Here is a 22,090-nt window from a genome sequence, read left to right on the forward strand (position 1 = left end):
CCTCTGTTATTATTCTTTGTGAGACGTTAAGTAGTAAAGATCAAATGGAACGAATCAGGTCGAGTCTAAAGTTTCAAGGGATGATTGTTGTTGAACCCCTGGGACGCAGCGGGGGCCTGGCCTTGCTGTGGAGAGAAAATGAGCAAGTTAATCTACTCAGCTTGTCTCAATATCACATTGATGTTGAGCTCCAACTAAGTAATATGCAAACTTGGAGGTTGGCTAGTTTCTACGGGGGCCCAACAGAAACATGAGACGCAGAACATTGGATTTACTACGAAATCTAGCACGTGATTCAAACTTACCTTGGTGTATTATTGGCGACATGAATAATATAGATTCTCAATAAGATAAGAAAGGTGGGGTTGCTTATCCTCAACATTTGATTGATGGCTTTAACAGGGTTCTGGAGGACATAGCACTGCAAGACTTGCCTCTTAATGGCCACCAATTTACATGGGAACGAGGTAGGAATACGGCTGCTTGGATTGAAATAAGACTGGACAGGGTTGTTGTTTCCAGTTCATGGTTGTCTATATTCCCTCTTGCAAAGTTGTACACGAAGGAAGGTTCATCCTCGGACCATAGTCCCATTTGTCTCGAGCCCATCGTAAAACAGACCTGGAATGGTAAGAAGTGCTTCAGATTCGAGAATGCATGGCTGACGAAGCCACTTTGCTACCAGATTGTGAAGGACAAATGGGAGTACGATAGAGCAGCTAATATTACTCATAAAGTTCAACAATGCGTAGAGAAACTGGCAGTTTGGGGGAGAGAAATAACTGGGTGCTTCAGTAAGAAAATTAAAGAATGCAAGCTGGAGATGAAACAACTACGGAGTAGAAGGGACGAACAGTCGTTATAAATGCATCAAGAGGCCAAACAAAAACTCCATTTAATTCTTGATCAGAAAGAAATATACTGGCTCCAGAGATCAAAAAAATTATGGTTGCAATATGGGGATAAGAACACGAAATACTTCTGTTATGGATTAAAAACTAAGGTATCTTAATTGCTGTATTTAATGCTAAGGAACGTGAGCTTCGAAGCTCGGTTTGACTACTCTTGTGTTTCGTGACTCAATCTGTCTTAACAAGATGCCTACGTACCTTGCTGAATGCTAAGGATCAAGTCAAAAAATGTAGTTCTGATTGATGGGGTGAGACCCCTTATATAGATGTTGGGAGTCCTTGAATTGGACTAGGGTTTGGAGACTTGGTGGACAAGTCTCAGAATTAGAATGGGCTTTGGAGTCCTAAGAGGTAGGAAGTTGAATCCTTATCCCACCAGGTTCCTTGGAGGCCAATCTACAAGGATTTATTTCTCCATTAAGACTCATCTTATCAGTTGACTTATCCCTTACTAATTAATTACGAAATTAATTAATATTCAGGGTTTTGGGCCCTCTCAAATGGGCCTAGCAATTGGCCCAATTCTGATATGATTAATGCAACATTAATTACATACCCAAACCTTATTTTCTTCCCTATCATTTGCCCCCCAACTTTTGGGAAACAGTGACTAGGTTTCGCAAAAGTTAAGTTCATTCATTCCCTTACAGGGTATCACTTTTGCGTAAAGTGTGGAGCGACCTACACATTTACAACGATTTACTTTTATCCCTATTATTTAGGAATTTATCTTAATTTCCAGAAATTTTCCCTGAATTCTGGGATTTTTCCTTAATTTTCTGGAATTTTCCCTGAATTTCTGGGATTTTTCCTTAATTTCCAGAAATTTTCCCTTAATTCTGGGATTTTTCCTTAATTTTATGGAATTTTCCCTAAATTCTGGGATTTTTCCTTGATTTTCTGGAATTTTCCCTGAATTTCTGGGACTTTTCCTTAATTTCCAGGAATTTTCCCTTAATTTTGGGATATTTCCTTAATTTTCTGGAATTTTCCCTGAATTTTGGGATTTTCCTTGATTTTCTGGATTTTTCCCTTAATTCTGGGATTTTTTCTTGATTTTTCTGGATTTTTCCCTTAATTCTGGGATTTATTCCTTATTTTCTGAAAATATTTACATTTTTCAGAAAATTTTCAAAGAATTTCCATTAATTTTCTGGATTTATTCCTTATTTTCTGAAAATATTCACATTTTTCAGAAAATATTCAAGGAATTTCCATCTTTTTCTTCTTTTTTTTTTAAATACCTGGTTCGACCAGGAATCCTGTTCGACCAGGATCCTGGTCGAATTAACCATCAGTATGCCCTGGTCGACGGAATTCGACCAGGATTTTGACCAGGGCAACTCCTGGTCGAATTTCGACCAGGATTTATACATTTTTTTAAAAAATATCCCTCCCTTTTTCGACCAGAAATCCTATTCGACCAGGATCCTGGTCGAATTGAGGTTCTGTACGTCTTGGTCGAAGGTTGTTTCTGGCAGGAGGATTCGAGGAGAATACTGACCGATTTTGGTCAGGATCTTGAGTTTTTGACCGAATAAACGCCTCCTTCTTAGTCTTAGTCGAAGCTATATTGACCTCAGACATTTCGACCAAAAATTAAATGGTGATTCTGGTCGAATTGGGTCAAAGTCTGGTCGATTTATCCCTCTATTTCAGCCCTAGTCGAAGGCATTTTCGACCTCATCCTTTTGACCAGAATTTCAATACGAATTCTGATCGAATGGGATCAGGATTTTTTTATTTTATTATTTCAAGCCCACATACATGATCTGGGCCCTAAACCTGGGCTGGATTTTTTGAACCCTTTACTGGGCTTTTTCTGTATTGGGCTTTTCCCTTTTGGGCCTTTAGATGGACTTCTATTCTCCTAGGCCTAATAACACTTGGACTTTCTAGGCTTTTTTGTCTAGCTTATTTCTGGAACCTTCCAGAATTTGAGCCCATGAGATGGGTCGGGCCCTGATTTTCAAACCCAACTACCAGATTATTCTGGAATTTCTGAGGTTTCTTCTGGATTTTTCCAGATTTTGCCAAGTAATATCTACTTTTCCAGAATTTTCTTAAAGTTTTCCTAACTTTTCTAGATTTCAAAAATTGTTGGGATTCACCCCTTACACAAGTCTTAAGAAACCTCAAAATAAAGCTAAAAATGTAAATCCTAAGCAAGCAAAGCTTCAAGGTGCTTTTCAACCTTCTTGTCATCTTGACAAGTGAGAATCGTGCTCAACCACTTTACACATAGTAAATCTTCAGGTTTTGTGCATGCCAAGTTCTCGGGATTTCAAAACCATCCATAGTCTCAAGCTTGTAGGTTCCTCTACCTTGAACACTCTTGACCTTGTACGACCCTTCCCAATTTGGGGCAAGTTTCCCACTCTGCCCTACACCAGAAGCTTCTATCTTTCTCAGGACTAAGTCACCCTATTTGAAGAACCTTTCCTTAACCCTTAGGTTGTAGTAGAATGAAGTTTTTTTTTTCTGATATTCCATTATCTTCGCATGTGCCTCATCTAGTACTTCATCGATTAGATCCAGGGCTAACCTTTGCCCTTTTTCATTTTCCTCAGCATTGAAAGCTTGAATCCTGGGAGTGGAATGTGATATTTCTACAGGAACAACTGCTTCTGCCCCATATGTTAACATAAAGGGAGTTGCTCCAGTCGTGACTCTACAGGTAGTCTTATAGGCCCATAGTATTGGGAGTATTTCATCCACCCAATTATTCCTCGACTTCTCGATCCTCTTCTTTAGTCCATCCAGGATTATTCGATTCGCAACTTCTGTTTGTCCATTGGCTTGCAGGTGAGCCACAGAGGTGAACCGTAATTCAATTTCGTTCTCCTTACAATACTTCTTAAATTCCTCATTGTTGAACTGTGTTCCATTGTCAGTGACTAGGATGCGGGGAATTCCATACCAGCACATGATATTTTCCCACAGGAATTGTGCAACCTGCTTAGTGGTGATTTTGGCCAAAGGCTTTGCTTCAATCCACTTAGTAAAATAATCAATGGCTACAATCAGGAATTTCCTTTGTCCCGTGGCCATGGGGAAAGGCCCAAGTATATCCATTCCCCACATAGCAGAGGGGATGGGTGAGTTGATGGAGGTCAGCATCTCGGGGGGTTGTCTAACGACAGGCGCATGCTTCTAACAGCGGTCACACTTCTTCAAATACTCTTTGGCGTCAGCCATCATTTCTGGCCAATATAAGCCTAAACGGGTTATCTTATGAGTTAGTGCTCTGCCCCCCAAGTGTTGCCCACAAATGCCTTCATGCACTTCTTCAAGAGCCAAGCGTGCCTCATCGGGCCTGAGACATCTTAGGTAACGAACTACATAAGATCTTTTATACAAAATCCTATCTATTAACTAGTATCTTAGTGCTCTAACAGCCAACTTTCGTGCTTCAGTAGCATCATTTGGCAACCAACCGGTTTGAATACGGGTCTTAATGGGATCTATCCATGATGTCCCCAGACCTATAGGAGCTACAAGATTAACATCAATGCTCCGTGTCTTTAAAACACGGAAGTATACACTTCCTGAACTTTCCTCTATCTCAGATGAAGCAAACTTTGATAATGCATCTGCCTTAGCATTTTCCTCCCTTGGAATGTGCTCAACATGGCATTCATCGAATTGGGTCATCACAACCCTTACCAGGCGGACATACTTAGCCATCGTATCATCCCTTGCTTCAAACTTTCCCTTTACCTGGGATATGACCAGCTTCGAGTCTCCACAGACCTTTAAGTTCTTGACTTTAAGTGTCCCTGCTAAGCCAAGGCCAGCTATCAGAGCTTCATACTCCGCCTCATTGTTTGTAGTCGGGAAGTCTAACTTCAAGGCATACTCAATCAAGAACACATCAGGGCTTTGTAAAACCAAACCTGCTCTACTTGAATTTGTTTTTGATGCTCCATCAAAATAGAGAACCCAATATTCCTTCTCCTTATCATCCTGTTCTTTGTCCCCCTTATCAGCCTCCTTGTCTTGAGGGTCTTGAGGTATGGTATCCTCCTGCCCCCCGACTTCTTGGTTGGGTATGGTACATTCCACCACGAAGTCAGCCAATGCCTGGGCTTTTATTGTTGTTCTTGGCTTATATTTGATGTCGAATTCGCCCAACTCTATTGCCCACTTGATCAACCTCCCACTAACCTTTGGACTATGAATAATATTTCTCAGGGGTTGATTTGTGAGCACCTCAATTTGATGAGTCTGAAAGTAAGGACGTAACTTTCTTGAAGTCATCACCAAGGCTAAAGTAAACTTCTCAATAGTTGAATAATTCAACTCAGCTCCATGCAGAATTTTGCTGACATAGTATACGGGTTTCTGGATTTTCAGATCCTCCTTAACCAATACAGTGCTCAAAGCACTCTCTGAAACGGCCAAGTACAAGTAGAGCTGTTCACGAACCGAGCCGAGTCGAGTTTTGATCGAACCGAGCCGAGCTTTAATTTTTTTCTGACGAGCCGAGCCGAGCTTTCATAACGAACAAAAACCTGTGTTCGAGCTCGAGCTCGTTAACGAACGAGCCGAACAAGAGCTTTTATCGAACAAAATCGAGCAGAGTCAAACCGAGCCGAACACGAGCTTTCTCCATCAAAACGAGCCGAGTCGAGCCGAGCTGAATTAAAAAATTCTGGTCAAAACACCGGTTGACTGTTAAAATAACAAACCAAATACTTTTATTTTTTCTAAAAATTTTGTCATATCACTAAAATATATTGATCTTAACATCCGTACGGTTGGATCATTCATAAATATTTTAAAAAAAATCGAAACATTAATACGATACTAAACACTAATTACAAGTACAAGTCAAAACACCGGTTGACTGTTAAAATAACAAATCAAATACATTTATTTTTTTCTAAATTTTTTGTCATATTACTAAAATATATATATATATATCTTAACATCCGTACGGTTGGATCATCTATAAATATTTTTTAAAAAATCAAAACATGAATACGAGACTAAACACTAGTTATAAGTATTGTTCAAACAAGTGGTTGATTGTCAAAATAACAAACAAAATAAATTTTATTTTTTCTAAAGTTTTTATCATGTCACTAAAATATATAGATATTAACATCCGTACGGTTGGATCATCTATAAATATTTTTTAAAAAATCAAAACATTAATACGAGACTAAACACTAGGTACAAGTAAAGGTCAAAACACCGGTTGACTGTTAAAATAACAAGCCAAATACATTTATTTTTTTCTAAAACTTTTGTCATGTCACTAAAATATATAGATCTTAACATCTGTACGGTTGGATCATTTATAAATATTTTTAAAAAAATTTAAACATTAATATGAGACTAAACACTAGTTCTAAGTATTGTTCACACAAATGGTTGATTGTCAAAATAACAAACAAAATAAATTTATTTTTTTCTAAATTTGTTGATTGTCAAAATAACAAACAAAATAAATTTAATTTTTTCTAAATTTGTTATCATGTCACTAAAATATATATATATATATATATTAACATCCGTACGGTTGGATCATCTATAAATATTTTTTAAAAAATCAAAACATTAATACGAGACTAAACACTAGTTATAAGTAAAGGTCAAAACACCGGTTGACTGTTAAAATAACAAACCATATACATTTATTTTTTTCTAAAACTTTTGTCAAGTCACTAAAATATATAGATCTTAACATCCGTACGGTTGGATCATCTATAAATATTTTTAAAAAAATCAAAACATGAATACGAGACTAAACACTAGTTACAAGTATTGTTCAAACAAGAGGTTGATTGTCAAAATAACAAACAAAATAAATTTATTTTTTTCTAAATTTTTTATCATGTCACTAAAATATATAGATATTAACATCCGTATGGTTGGATCATCTATAAATATTTTTTAAAAAATCAAAACATTAATACGAGACTAAACACTAGTTACAAGTAAAGGTCAAAACACCGGTTAACTGTTAAAATAACAAACCAAATACATTTATTTTTTTCTAAAATTTTTATCATGTCACTAAAATATATAGATATTAACATCCGTACGGTTGTATCATTCATAAATATTTTTTAAAAATTGAAACAATAATATGAGACTAAACACTAGTTACAAGTAAAGGTCAAAACACCTGTTGACTGTTAAAATAACAAATCAAATACATTTATTTTTTTCTAAAAATTTTGTCATATCACTAAAATATATAGATATTAACATCCGTACGGTTGATCATTCATAAATATTTTTTAAAAAATCGAAACATTAATATGGGAGAAGTACTAGTCAAACTACTAGTTAACTGTTAAAATAGCAAACCAAATATATTTATTTTTTCTAAATTTTTTATTATATCACTTAAATATATAGATCTTCACATCCGTACGGTTGGATCATTTATAAATAATTTCAAAAAATCGAAACACTGATCCGGAAATAAATACTAGTTACAAGTAGTAGTCAAATCACTTGTTAATTATTAAAATATCAAATTAAAAAAATTAATTTTTAATATCTGAATTTTTTCAAATTACTAAAATATATATTTTGACATTCGTATAGTTCAATAATTTAAAAATATTTATAAAAAATCTGAATAAAATTCATAATAATAAAATATATAAAAAATATTTTTTTTTAATTTTTTTTCGAGCCGAGCCGAGCCGAGCTCGAGCCGAACATGCCAAAAGCTCGACTCGACCTCGTTTTCTTAACGAACACATTTTTGTGTTCGAGCTCGAGCCCTTAACGAACCGAGCCGAAGCGAGCCCTTAACGAGCCGAGCTCGAGCTTGTTCGCGAACGGCTCGGTTCGCGAACAGCTCTAAGTACAGGTATAAAACTTCATTCAAAGCTGGCTTGGCCAACAACGGAGCCTAAGCCATATATTTCTTTAATTCCTCGAATGCCTTCTGGCTTTCCTCACTCCATACGAAATCCTTAACCTTCTTTAAGGACTTGAAGAACGACAAGCACTTGTCCCCAGAATTGGAGATGAATCGTCCCAACGCAACAACCCCTCCAGTGAGCTTTTGAACATCTTTGATAGTTTTTGGTGGTTCCATGTCTAGGATTGCCTTTATTTTGTCGGGGTTGGCCTTGATTCCTCTCTTGGAGACCATTAATCCCAAAAATTTTCCAGATCCAACTCCGAAAGCACACTTTACCGGATTTAACATCATCTTGTGGTACCTCAGGACCTCAAAAGCTTCCCTCTAATGGGTTATATGGTCAGTCTTTACTAGACTCTTGACTAACATGTCATCAACATACACTTCCATGGTCTTGCCAATAAGATCCTTAAAATTTTTATTTACCAACCTCTGATAGGTGGCTCCTGCATTCTTGAGACCAAATGCCATAACAAGATAACAATAAACACCAAAGTCAGTGATAAATGATACCTTTGGGATGTCGTCCTTGTGCATCTTGATTTGATTGTATCCACTAAATCCATCCATAAAGCTCAGCATCTCATGCCTAGCAGTGGCATCTATCAAAGTATCTATCCTTGGCAAAGGGAAACAGTCCTTAGGGCATGCGTCATTCAGATCAGTGAAATCCACACACATCCTCCATTTTCCATTGGCCTTCCTCACCATTACAGGATTTGCTAACCATTCTGGAAATTGTATCTCCTCAATGAAATCAGCCTCTAAAAGCTTCTCTACTTCCTGTTTTATAGCTTCTTGCCTTTCTGGAGCAAAACTTCTCTTCTTTTGCTTCACTGTTTTCCGACTTGGATCCACATTCAGCTTGTGAGTAATCAGTTTCGGGTCTATGCCTGGCATATCAGCTGCCGACCATGCAAATACATCACTATTTTCTTGCAGAAATTTCACCAACTTCCCTTTAAGGGGCTCCTCCAGTGTGGCTCCAACGAAGGTCACTTTCTCAGGATCCTCAGGAGCTAAAGGAATCGAAACCAAGTCTTCAGATGGCTTCCCTCTTTTCTCATCATTCTCTCGAATGTCCAGATCTTCAATAGGCAGAACCTGCCCACCGACTCCATCTACCCTTGGTGAGGCCACATAACAACTTCTACCCATTTTTTGATCTCCCCTCTCTTCTCCAATCCCATTCTGGGCGGGAAACTTCATAACTGAATGGTAGGAAGAAGGGACTGCCTTAAATGCATGTATCCATGTTCTCCCCATGATAGCATTGTAAGTTGAACTAGCCTTCACCACCACGAAGTCCAACATCTGTGTTGCTTGCCTTGGTTCCTGTCCTATGTTTGTTGGCAACTTGATTATTCCTTCCACGGGCACTCCACTCCCGCAAATCCATATATCGGCATGTCGGTTGGGGTCAGTTGGGAGTCATTTTAACCCATCCTTAGAAAGGTGTCATGGAGCAAGATATCCACTGAAGCACCATTATCCACAAGGACCCTCTTAACCGGGCTGTTTCCTATTATTGGTGTTATGACCAGCGGGTCGTCATGGGGAAATTTCACACCCTCCAGGTCAAAATCATCAAAAGTCATTGTCATTTATGTCCTGACCCTCTTCGGGGCCTCCCCAACAATATGCATAACTTCTCTGGTATATGCTTTTCTGGAGTTCTTGGATAATCCAGCAGCAGTTGGTCCTCCAAAAATTGTATTTATCACAGGCCCTCGGGGTTGTGGTCCTCCAAAGATTGCATTTATAACCGGTCCCCTAGGCTGGGGATTCCACCCTGATCGTCTTGGTCCCTCCTACGATCTTCAAAATCCGTTCTCCCATTATTATTTTTATCTCTTCCTTCCCCAGTGTACTTGTTCAATCTTCCTTTTCGAATGAGGAATTCTATTTCATCTTTCAGTTGTCTACATTCATCGGTGTCATGACAAACATCCTTGTGAAATCTACAATATTTGCTCTTGTCTAGCTTGGCAGGATCTGCCTTCAAGGGTTTAGGCCAACGAATATCTTGATCTTTCTCGATTTCCATCAAGATTTGGCTTCTAGGAGCATTCAGCTTAGCGTATTCAGTGAACTTTTGCCCAGGTCCTCCTTCTTTGGGGTTGAATCAGGGTTTTGCTCAATTATGGGGTACTTGTCCTCAGCAATATATTCCAGATCAGTTTTTCGCTTCTTGCCTCCAGTGGGCTCGTTAATTACTACTGTCTTCTTCATGCTCTCTTCCACCTTGATGTACTTCCCAGCTCTATCTTGGAGCTACAACATGCTTTCAGGGGGACGCTTGGCCAAGGACATCCTGAAGAACTCATCTCTAGTTCCCTGTTGCAGTGCTATCATGGCTACCTTGTCATCAAGGTCCGGGACTTTTAAAGTTTCCTTTGTGAAACGATTCAGGTAGTCTCTCAAAGATTCCTTCGCTCTCTGCACAATGCACATGAGAGATGCTAAACTTTTCTCATGCACTCTCCCGCTGATGAACTGCTAAATAAAAGCTTGACTTAGGTCCCTAAAAGACCCAATAGAATTCGGAGGTAAACGGCTATACCATCTTTGAGCCATGCCCGACAGGGTTTGAGGAAAGACCTGACATTTAATGGCGTCATTCACGGGTTGTAGTAATAGGGCATTAGAGAACGTCCTCACATGATTAGCGGGATCTCCCGTGCCATCATAAGTTTTGATCGTGGGCATCTTGAACTTCCCTGAGATATGGGCATTCATTATCTCTTCAGTGAATGGTGGAGTGGGATCATCAGGATCTCCTAGGGGTAAAAGATCACTTGGATGCAACAACCCTTCTTCGTATCGGACCATTCAGGTCTATGACCAGAGGGTTCCTCCTCCTCGGGGTTAGAGGGGGCCTTAGGTGTGTCTCCAGATCACGCTTTAACCTTTGAATTTCGGCTTCATGAGCCCTGATCCTCTCCTACACTTCTTGGGTATTCGTCCCTTGTGCGTTTCTGGGGCGTTGGTTAGCATCAGTCATAGGTTCCTTTTCAGCACGCCTCCTCCTTGGAGCCACATCATCATCCGAAGATTCGGAGTCTCTTTCAGTATAAGGTCCAGAAAATTCTTGGTCTTCCAGAATAGGGGCCAAACCTTGTATGTAAGGGGGAGTATGCCCTCGAACTTCACTTCGTCCAGCATGTCCACTTCCTCCAACCTCGGGGTACAAAGGTTGTGATGGCCTCAACTCCGGGTCAGTAGTTGACGTCACTAACAACATGAAACTACAGTTATAATACAACTAACTTACTTTATTTCAATATAAACAACTCTTCCACATGATCTTTTCCAGGTTCAAGTCTAATTTAGGTTACACACTTATTATAAACCATCTTATTAAAAGCAACCTGCCATGACTATTATTCTACAGCAACTCACAGACCATACTTTGTCAGACACAACCTATTCAGAGGAGCTCGACACAGGAGGAATTGGAAACTGGCCCTTAGAAAATAGCAACATCCCCTAGGCATCTGCAATGCGAAAATATACAACCACATTTGCAAGAGTGAGCGATCAACCGCTCAGAAGTACCACTATATTAATACTAACTAAAACAGTTTATAATGAACAATTGTAGGAACAAAAATTACAACTTGTTAGTAGAAAACAAGTAAAACAAGTGTGAACAGATAAAAACTGAGAAACTGTTGAAAACTGGATCTTTAATAGCTAGCATGCTCTCTAAACATTTTATTAATTGTGTTGTGTAAATACCAGGGTTAAATTTTAGCATGCTACTTCCATTTTCAAATCATTCGTCCCATCGCAGGACCTATAAAACTAATTGTTCCGTTACGGGAACCATAAAACTTGTTCCATCACAGGACCTATAAAATTTGTTCCTCTCCGGGAACCTCAAAATCACTTGCTCAGATATAAAAGTATTGGATGATCCCTGGTGAGACAGCTGATCAGGCTATCCTATGAAACTTGTTCCGGAACTCAGAGACTAGCTAGGTCTCTGTCACGCTGGGCTGGTGGTTATAATAGGGTGCACAACCCTATTACAAGTGGAAGATTGAAAGAGATATGTCCTAAGTCCAATCATGTATGAGAATTTAGGAATAACTTTTATGTAATCTATTTTGATTTCATTGATATTAATAAAAGACTTGTTTTGTTTTTTATTGCGGGCTTTATCTATTTAAGTGTTTAAATAAGATATACCATAGTTTAGAGTAAAGCTTTTTATGGATTATGATGAGATCATAATAATGAGACCTAAAAGATGATAACTCTAAACTTAAATAGTTCCTGGTCGTAGGATTACCAACTGGTAACTAGTAATCCGCAAAGATCGGTACATACTATGCTTGCTTCATTATGAAGGATGTCTGTTCTCATAGATATTTGTGTGGTGACACTATAGCTAGTATGTAGGTTCTTATTATAGAATAAGTTCACTGAACATGACTCGCACAGCTGAACAACTGATGGAGTTCACTCACGTGTCAGCAGTTGTTCACATAGTGATAGTTGTACAAGTATCCTTAGACTTGAGGTCATCATAGTCATCTTGTGTACACTGAACTATGCTTTGGTTTAGTTCTTAGTCTCCAGGGACAATTATTAGGGCTCTACTGGGTATAGGAATTTGTACACAAAGATAGTGTATGATCAATAAAGGATCTACCCCTTCCAGTGAAGGAAGAGAATGTTCAATGTTGATCCACTTATGCTAGTTCAGGAATCTCTGGCCAGAGTGAATGAAATTAGAAAGGAGTTTCTATTTTACATAGAACTAAGCATAGTAAATGAGAAAGCAAATGATTAAATTAGATAGGCTTGACACAAGATCCATGCCTTGTATTTAATCGTGACATTGCAGGGTAGAAGAAATTAATTATACGGTAACTATTCACTGAATAGGTTCTTGGTATTCTAAGCAGTAAATTCGTATTATCCGGATAGTCGCGATATGCTGATAAGTATCCCTCACGATGTAAAATAAATATGATTAATTAATTAATCATATATAATGAATTAGAGAATTTATATAAATAATGATAAAATAGTTTTATTATTATTTATTTCTACTACCGGCTTAATATTGAACCTACAGGGTCACACCATAAAAGAGAATGATTTAATGGTGAAGGAATTAATTAATAATCGCTGGTAATTATTTATTTGTAAAATAAATAATTAATTAGCAAATTTAATAATTGATTAAATGAGATTTAATTGATTATAAATTAATTAAGAAATGTTCTTAATATTATTAATTAAGAATTTAATTTTTGAAAATTAAATCAAGTGAGAGAATTATTTCTAAAGTGTTTAGAAAAAGGATTAATAATTAAAAGGTGTTTTAATTATTAATTAATAGGTTAATAAAAATAAAGGGTTAATAATAATAATATTTTATGGAAAAAATTTCAGCTGAAAATTTTGCCTATAAATATACAATTATAAACCCTTATTTTGGCTTAACCTAAAAATAACAAAAACCATAATTCTCTCCACCTCCTCCTCCATTACATCGATTTCTTGGTGGATACCGGTGGAGTGCTTCACACTTGAGGAGCAGCTGCTAAGGATCTCCGTTCATCGTTTTTGGATCGCCATTAAAGACCTCCATCTTTCCATTAACGTAAAGCTTCTTAAGGTAAACATACTGAACTACGAATTAAATATTATTTTTCGCATGGATCCTACGAAGGGTTTCGGTTTTTTAAGATTTAAATTTACGTTTTCGCTGCGTTTATGTGCTAAAAACCCTTCAATGGCATCAGAGCTACTTGCGAAAAGTTTTTAATTCGTTTATGTGTTTAACTATTTTCGATATATGAGCATGTACGTGATTCGCCATGATTTGATGTTGATATAAAATGCTTATATATGTATGGTTTGAATATATGATATTCATGTGAGTTGTATAATCATAAGATGATTATGTAATCTGTATATATACTGATATATACATGATTTATGTTTGTTCTAATTATGAGAATCATATTAGATACGAATTCTGAATTGGCTGCTGCAGATTTGCTGAAATCTGGGTCTGGTGTCCGATTTATGCAAACGAATACCCTATTCCATAGGTAAACGAGCGTCTGAACAAAACTGATAGCTAAATCTATCAACGACTCATCTGTAAGGCGTTTGAAGTCGTTTACTGCCCGTAAACAGTGATTCTTGTTTTTCTGATTTGATTATGATTTTTCTGATTTTTGTCATATTTTCTTTTTATGATTAGATCATGGATAATATGATATGTTAAGATCAGATTATGTGTTGCTTTTATGTGTTTTAATCTACCATGTTTTAACATGGTAGATTACAAGTCTGAAGCCTTTGAAAAGTTCAAATAATATAAGTATGAAGTGGAGAAACAAACCAAACATAGTATTATAACTCTTCGATCAGATCGAGGTGGTGAATACTTGAATGGAGAGTTTCTAGCTTATCTCAAAGAAAATGGTATAGTCTCCCAGTGGACTCCTCCATATACTCCACAGTTGAATAGGGTATCTGAAAGGAGAAATCGAACTTTGTTAGACATGATTCGGTCCATGATGAGCTATGCGAATCTTCCAGTATTCAATATATCAGAAACTTTCTGATATATTTCAAGTATTTCAAGTTTCTGATCAGTATTTCAAGTTTCTGATGAGCTATGTGAATCACAGGTGGATAAAAACCTGTTTATCTTGGTTTATTACTTCTGCAAGTGGTGTTGATATGTAGTATACCAGTATAATATTTTTACCTAATAGAAGACAAGTCAAGCCAAAACACATCTAAAACCTGTGCAATTGATTTTTAACTGGGTAAAGAAAATAAATGTTACATGAAGAAGTAATGGAATGAATTGCATTCACACCAGTGAGTGAATTAAGAGCTAAATGGTGTTATCGTGATAGTCAATTGTCAAATTTAGGCTGGTGACCTGGGCATAATTTGAATCTCTTATTTGAAGAAAGGAAATCTTTGTCTCAGAGATGAGAATTAATAAAGGATAGAGGGTAGGTTTCACTTGTAGTTATCTTGTTAACTGTAGTTGCAATTAATAAATTTAAGTTCTTCATTGTAGCACCAAGACCCGGGCTACTTCATGTTGGAACTTCTACTGTTCCTTATGAAGTGTAATATTGTTGGGTAAGCTTATGCATCGGGTATACCATCTAAAACAAAGAGAGAGACCTTACAACAATGTGATGAGGTTGAGGAGGAAGGTGATCAGAAAGAAGCTGGTGGATTAAATGGTGCACAGTTACACTATATGCAAGTTTTCGATCCCAAGGAAAATAACTGCTCTTTCCAATGGGGTTTGGTAGTATCTGATCTCAGATAGAATCATAAAAATGTTAAAATTATAGGTATTTAAATATGTGAGGAGTGCATGCGAACATAATGGTAGAAACAGTTACAAAAATATATTCTCACAGTGCCGTTAATATGTACATAATGATTTTTACAGCTGCATGCATGCTAGTAAGTGAACAATAAACCATGTTATCGAATATCCTTTCTTATTCTTTTTTTAAAGAGTAAATTGTAGTTGTGGGTCATACTTCTTCTAGTGCATAAACTTTCATGTGTATGCGTCTGTACATCAGAAAAACAAATCTCATCTTTCTTGGAGAGAGCTTTTGTTCGCCTTAACGCATGGTTTCAGTGGTTTAACACCACACAGTCTGGTATTTGCATATCTTCGTCCTTATTCCTGTTTCTTCTTAATAATTCATTTTCTCATGATAATCATCCCTCGGTTATTACTTATCTACAAAGAATTCCGGTTATACTGTTAATGTTCAACCTTTGCACGAGTATCGGTTATTACAATAAATTTTTTCTTTTGCAGGAAAGGATGAAAGTAGCTACTATTGGCATGGAAGAGATAATACTACCATCCGTCAACTAAACCCACAGGTCCTACTTTTTAGCCTTTGTATTTGTAGATTTTTTTTGGTTCTTCCTTTTTTTGGGTCGATTGCTATCATATGCCTCAAGTACTCAATACGTAATTTTAGTGGAAATAGAAATCCATTGACTTTGTGTAACACCGTTTGCTATCAGATGCTGTCAGAAACCTACTACTGATATATTTATTGATCTTTTGCCCTGGATTTATATCCATGGAATATATAATTTAGCGTGTAGCAATTTTTCATGGTTCTTGTGCTAAGATAAGTATATATGTCTGATCATCAAATTATTCGGAAAATTGGTATGAAATGTCAGACATTGACCTCCCGTTTTGATGATTATCCACGTGCATCACACCCAAATGATGAGGAACGTCACGTGGATCTTCGATGTTGGATGTCTCTTGCAGCAGATTCCTTGCACTCTATCTCAGATTTTCTTAAAATAGAAAGTGTTCGTGGCAAGGTACGATATATATTTAGTTTCTACTATATGGGGCATCTACTGGACATTTGGACCTAAGATATTTTTTATTCTGATTGCAGGAGTACAAATTAATGTCTAAGGTTTTCTCAGACTTTGAACTTCTTAATCAGGTTTGTTAATGCTTTTTTGTCAGAAAAAACAATTTCAGTTAACTTACCTTCCTTGTTCAACAATAGAAAGTGAGTAATGTTTAATTACACTAGTCACGCAGTTATATGACATTTTAGTAACATTTGTAGATGCACTTTGACAAATCATTTGGAGCTTATTTCGATTTCGGAAATCACACAGAAAAGGTATGTTGTGCATATTGCTGTTTTTGCCTATTTTGATCTGGCCTTTCAAGTAAATTGAAAGTTCTTCTTTATCCGGACAACAGAAAACAAAAACCAACCATGCTTGTTTGTTTTGCTAAACGACCACGCATGCTTTTACTTGGCTTAACTTAAAAAAGTGCTACATATTTCACTGCTTCGGGACCTGAAGGTACCATCCCATTGCATGCGACACATCTAAGGCAAAATAAAGGTGAAAATATAATTTTAAACCTAATACAGGAATCATATGCATCTAAGCTGAAATAGTATAACCGAAAAGATGATGGATAAAATGAAATCATTTGCACACACTTCGGCACTTCATGCTACTCAGTTAACAAGAAACTAACTTTTAGTTCTGTAATCTGATGGGCCGCTCTTAAAAATGTGAACTGAGAAAGTCCATAAACATGCAAAAAACAGAGAACCCTCTTCATTACAAGAACCAGTTCAAACTTCACACTTCACAGATAGTTCTCATAATAATTTGTAAGAAATTATGGACAAAATTGTAAAATTTTACCATATGCTTCTATAGTACAAGGAATTGTAAGCTTTATTAGACTAATCAGATAGTAATGCTATATTTTTCACAATGACCCATTCCATTTCTCATATACATATCATTCAGGTTCGTTTGTCTTGGAAACTAGTGGATGGACCAAATAATATCTTGAGCAGACAGCTTATTCGAGAAGTTTTAGAGGAGCCAATACTAAGATTTGTTCCTCATATTGGTTATGTTAGCCTTTTTCCATTTATCTGGAAAATTGTTCCTGCGGTAAGTTGCATAAAATTCACTCTAATAAATCATATCTCATAGCTATTCCGGGGGTGCACCTCTATTCTTTTTCTGGCATAATCTAAAGAGAAAAAACCCAACTTGTAGCATGAAGCTTTGGAGATCGCTGCTTTTTTTTTATCTTGTTTTTTATCTACCAGTCGTAGAACAGAGGGAATATGTTAATCATTTAATAATCATATCACATGATTTATGTCGGCATATCTATGGACAACAATCATGGATCTTAGAGAAACAGCTCGACCTCATCTCAGACAAGGCAATCTTGTGGAGTGACTTTGGAATTCGCTCGCTAGCGAAAACAAGGTAACGAACATAATTTCCGCCAATTATGCTTAATTTAGAACTTCATAGAACAAAAAAATTAACATCATGTTTTATTGTCACAGCTCGTTGTACATGAAGTACAATACCGAAAATGATGCGCCTTATTGGAGAGGTTCAATTTGGATAAATATGAACTACTTGATTCTATCCTCACTGCACCACTACACCAAAGGTAGAAGCCAAGATTGAAAAGAAAAAGACATTTTCTTGAAGGATTGACAAATTTATATCTTACTTTTGCATCTCTCCTCAACATCTAACATGCTTTTCTCTCAATGATATTAGAGAATGGACCATACAGGGAGAGGGCCGAGAAGATCTACAATAACTTGAGAGACAATTTAGTAAGGTACTGCTGGGATGATCTTTGTCCGCATGATGTATTTTCTGTGTCATATAATAGTTTCTGAATTATTCTTTTAATGTTCTTTTTCTTTAATTCATTTGAACTTCAGTAATATTGTCAAGAACTATCAGCAAACCGGATATTTCTGGGAGCAGTATGATCAAGAAACAGGGAAGGGAAAGGGTGCACGAGTATTTACCGGATGGACATCCCTTATTCTACTAATCATGGCTGAATCCTATGGCAATTGTTAAGTCAATTTTCCCCTGGCTGCCAAGGGCATTCAATTACATTAGAACCCTGTACCAGCTGCTGAGAAAAACTTTCCGTTACGTCAAAATCTTCGGAGGATGTAGTTCGAACCCAGACAACAGAACGCAGTGCTGCTGAAATATTAATTCCCGTATATGTGACAGAGTCTAAAATCTCAAGTTTGTAAAACTTATTCTGGCGCATGCGTTTTAGATCTAAATTTTTGTTTACATCCTTGATTTCATCAATGTAATCATTGTGAATCATCGTGATCGCATCTCCTTCTCATTCCCTGTATAAAACAACAATGAATTCATGTTTTGTTGCACAACTAGTTGTGTGCTTCTGATGTGTGTATATTCTTGTTTTGCTTGGTTGATTCACGTCTCTAAACAATTTTTGATCCCGACGAGGGGCTTCAATATGCGAAGCTAAGTGTCTATGTCTGACCACCATCAAATAGATCGGAAAATTGGTATGTCATGTCAGACATTGACCCCCGTTTGATGATTATCCACGTGCATCACACCCAAATGAATCTTCGATGTTGGATGTTTCTTGCAGCAGATTCCTTGCACTCTATCTCAGATTTTCTACTGGACATTTGGACTGATAATTTTTTTTTTTTTTTATATACTGATTGCAGGAGTACAAATTAATGTCCAAGGTTTTCTCAGACATTGAACTTCTTAATCAGGTTTGTTAATGCCTTTTTTATCAGAAAACTCAAGTTCAGTTGAGTAACTAACCTTGTTCAACTATAGACAAGTGAGTGATGTTTAATTACACCAATCATGCAGTTATGATGACATTGTATGAAATTATGGACAAAAATGAAAATTTTCACGATATGCTTCTATAGTACAAATTTTGAGCTTTATTAGACTAATCAGATAGTAATGTTATATTTGTCAAAATGACCCATTTCATTTCATTTCATATAATCATAATAAATTAAGTTTTGAAGGAAGATTCCTTACAACATACATCATGATTCAGGTAGAAAAGTTCCATTTCAGAAAAAAGGCAGAACGCGATAATTAAAAAAACACAAACTAATCATAATTGCTGATACAAAGGTGATTCAAATTCAGGAAGGCTTCAATCCAAGACCATCATATTAAGCTTCATTCACCTTCTTGGAGTTATAATACAATGCATCCCAGTTGACTGTTGCTGAGAAATTTTTGAAATTCTTTGTTAAAACCCCGGTTTTACGAGCAGAAAAAGACATAGTGGCTTGGAGAGTATGACCATCAACAACCAAGGAGATGTCCAGATATAAATCAGACTCAAATGGAACAGCTACAAGGGATCTGGACAAGGGAATCAGGCCATCAGTTCCTACAATTATTCGTTTCTGTTGCTGTTTCAGAAAGAGTACGCTAGTAGCCCTGCATTTGTCCAATTCAGTGTTGGATGCGGAAATGCATCCATGAACATTTACTGCAACGGAGGTCTTTAACCTAACCTCCACTCGTGCTATAGTGGCATGAGCATAAAAGCCCATGAGAAGAACAATATCTCCTGTGCCATCAGTTGAAGCAAGTTTTACCTCCTGTAAATAAGCATCATCTCTAGAGTAAAATTGCTTATTAGCAAAAACATCATATATGTGACCCTTGAAGGCGCCATGAAAGAGATCAATGTCCAGGCTGTTACAATCATTTTGGAAAGGAATAGGGCCTTTGATGTCCTTGACATCAAATTCATCTCCGGGTTGAAGTGTTTCCCTAGTGTCCTCCTCATCTACTTGGCCTACATTGTATATGTCAAGAATACCAACAGGAGATGCCATGTAAATCCTGCCAAGCTGATTCCGAGGCTCTACATTAACTTCGCCTAGATAGACTATTCCAACGATCTCCAACATGGAGTTGCATTGTTTCTGAAGGGACATAATATTAATGTTAGTTAGTAACTTAGTGGAGAGTAGGAAAGATATCTATACCAATTAAATCCCAACAACTGTGTCCCTGCTTTTTCTCTTTAGATTAAAACACGTATACATTACACAAGTACTACCTGCAGGTTGTGGGGGATAATTGATTACATAAGACAATATACATGGGACTCGGGAATTCTAATATCGCTTATATCCCTAATTTTTACAATGATCCTACCAGCAACAGCTTAAAAAGAAACAGAGACGGTGAACTGAAGATGTTATCCCATATGACTGGACGTACGTGTATACAAAACCCTAGTACGGTATATCTATAAAAACATGAGTACGAGTACTAGGTATTAATTCTTCCGATTAATCCTCGATTTTCGATAAATCAAATATATATATATATATATATATATACCTGCATCCAGATCTCATCATCGTCCTCTAATTCGTCCTCGTCTGAATCTGAACAAAAATCTACAGGCAGCCGTTGATCCGGTAATCCCAAGGATTTTCTCATCTCTCTATAACTGTCGTAATAACTGCAATCCAAGATCAACACAAACAGCATAAATCAACACGATTAATTTAATAAATCAACGAATACCAAACAAACAAATCAAACCTGATAATTACATTGACTAGACCGACTACCGACCAAACTTTTAATTTTTCGTCTTTAATATAACAGTATATATATATATATATATATTATACTATTGTAAGCAAAACATAGGATAATTTAGTTGGTTGGTTCTCATCTTCACATCTTCCATAAAAAAAATACCCATTTCCATAAAAACAAAACACAAATTACATGCACGTTAAAAACATACATACGCATCACAACTATTCCAAGTTCCCTTTCCCGCCACATACATGACTCTTTATTCATTCAATAGTCTAACCATCAGTCCCCTCAGTGTAACAACTAACAACACCGCTAAGTCCCTAGCAAAAAGAGAGAAGTAATAATTTTATATGTCTATCAAAGTTTTACATGGATAATAAAAATAGAACATAATATTATTTTGTTATCAAATAGATATATGGCTGATTAAAATATATAGTTATAAAGAATAAACTAAGATTTATATTTTTTATGAAAAATGATTTTTTTACCTATAAGTTGGTTTCAGAGAAACCAAACTTAACACGACTTAAATAAAAAAAAAGTCTTGTCTTTTGACATGGTAGTATTGTTCTCTCGTTGAGAGGTCTTTATCGTTTCAGAAAGTTTTAAGTTCAGTGTTTGTCTAGTCATCTAGTTTAAATCCCATGGATACGGTTCGCAGCAGTCTTCAGGAAATGGAGGAAGGTTTCGCTATGATTAGTTTGGAAGAGGAGGAACAAGGAGGTATAACTTATGATGAAAAGGAAGGGGGCCTGGGTGAAGTGGATACAAGGTGGTGTCTTGTTGGGCGGTTTCTTATTGAGTCACTCATCGATTATCAGGCGATGCAGCACAAGATGGCGTCACTTTGGCGACCAGGCAAAGGGATGTATGTTAAACAATTGGAGGCTAATAGATTCATGTTCCAGTTCTACCACGAAATAGACATCAAGAGGGTGATAGATGGAAGTCCGTGGACTTTGGACGATTCCATTTGTTATTTGCAAGGCTGAAAGAAGGAGACAACCCAAGAACATTGCCCATCAACAAATTAGATATATGAGTACAACTGCACGATATGGAGGCTGGATTTATGTCACAACGGGTGGTACGGGATATAGGAGACTACATTGGTACATTTGTGGAATCAGATGCAAAAAATTTCATAGGGGTTTGGAGGGAGTATATGTGTGTCCGTGTTATAATTTCGATTGATAATCCGTTGAAGAGGAGGATGAAGTTAAAGAAAAACGCAGCAAACTGGTGTTGGGTCAACTTTAAGTATGAGGAGATCCCGACTTTTTATTTTATCTGTGGTTTGCTAGGCCATAGTGACAAGTTCTGCGCC

The 22,090-nt window shown here is 36.8% G+C and overlaps 2 protein-coding genes across 2 annotated transcripts; one reads left to right on the top strand and one right to left on the bottom strand.

The window, feature by feature from the left end:
- The first annotated feature begins 44 nt into the window (after positions 1–44).
- On the top strand, positions 45–18,582 carry LOC141680949 (uncharacterized). Its single transcript, XM_074487023.1, has 11 exons — positions 45–217; positions 403–794; positions 15,396–15,476; positions 15,641–15,708; positions 16,021–16,170; positions 16,251–16,301; positions 16,431–16,487; positions 17,140–17,616; positions 17,700–17,809; positions 17,923–17,986; positions 18,093–18,582. Exons 1-8 carry the CDS (start codon positions 45–47, stop codon positions 17,329–17,331), a joined length of 1,164 nt encoding a protein of 387 aa, XP_074343124.1. The 3' UTR covers positions 17,332–17,616; positions 17,700–17,809; positions 17,923–17,986; positions 18,093–18,582.
- Positions 18,583–19,340: 758 nt separating this feature from the next.
- Positions 19,341–20,707, bottom strand: LOC141677928 (uncharacterized). Its single transcript, XM_074484058.1, has 2 exons — positions 20,548–20,707; positions 19,341–20,123 (listed from the first exon to the last, which is right to left on the bottom strand). Exons 1-2 carry the CDS (start codon positions 20,698–20,700, stop codon positions 19,356–19,358), a joined length of 921 nt encoding a protein of 306 aa, XP_074340159.1. The 5' UTR covers positions 20,701–20,707; the 3' UTR covers positions 19,341–19,355.
- Between the last annotated feature and the right edge of the window lie 1,383 nt (positions 20,708–22,090).

This window comes from Apium graveolens, chromosome 8 (assembly GCF_009905375.1).
Source record: "Apium graveolens cultivar Ventura chromosome 8, ASM990537v1, whole genome shotgun sequence".
Classification (NCBI taxonomy): Eukaryota; Viridiplantae; Streptophyta; class Magnoliopsida; order Apiales; family Apiaceae; genus Apium; species Apium graveolens.

Excerpts from the sequence above, each read along its gene's own strand:
- LOC141680949 (XM_074487023.1), top strand. The coding sequence starts at position 45 with ATGGAACGAATCAGGTCGAGTCTAAAGTTTCAAGGGATGATTGTTGTT. Across the intron at positions 795-15,395 it reads AGAAATAACTGGGTGCTTCA|AAAAACAAATCTCATCTTTC; the intron begins GTAAGAAAATTA and ends TCTGTACATCAG. Across the intron at positions 15,709-16,020 it reads TCCGTCAACTAAACCCACAG|ACATTGACCTCCCGTTTTGA; the intron begins GTCCTACTTTTT and ends ATGAAATGTCAG.
- LOC141677928 (XM_074484058.1), bottom strand. The coding sequence starts at position 20,700 with ATGCTGTTTGTGTTGATCTTGGATTGCAGTTATTACGACAGTTATAGA. Across the intron at positions 20,124-20,547 it reads ATGATGAGATCTGGATGCAG|AAACAATGCAACTCCATGTT; the intron begins GTATATATATAT and ends ATGTCCCTTCAG.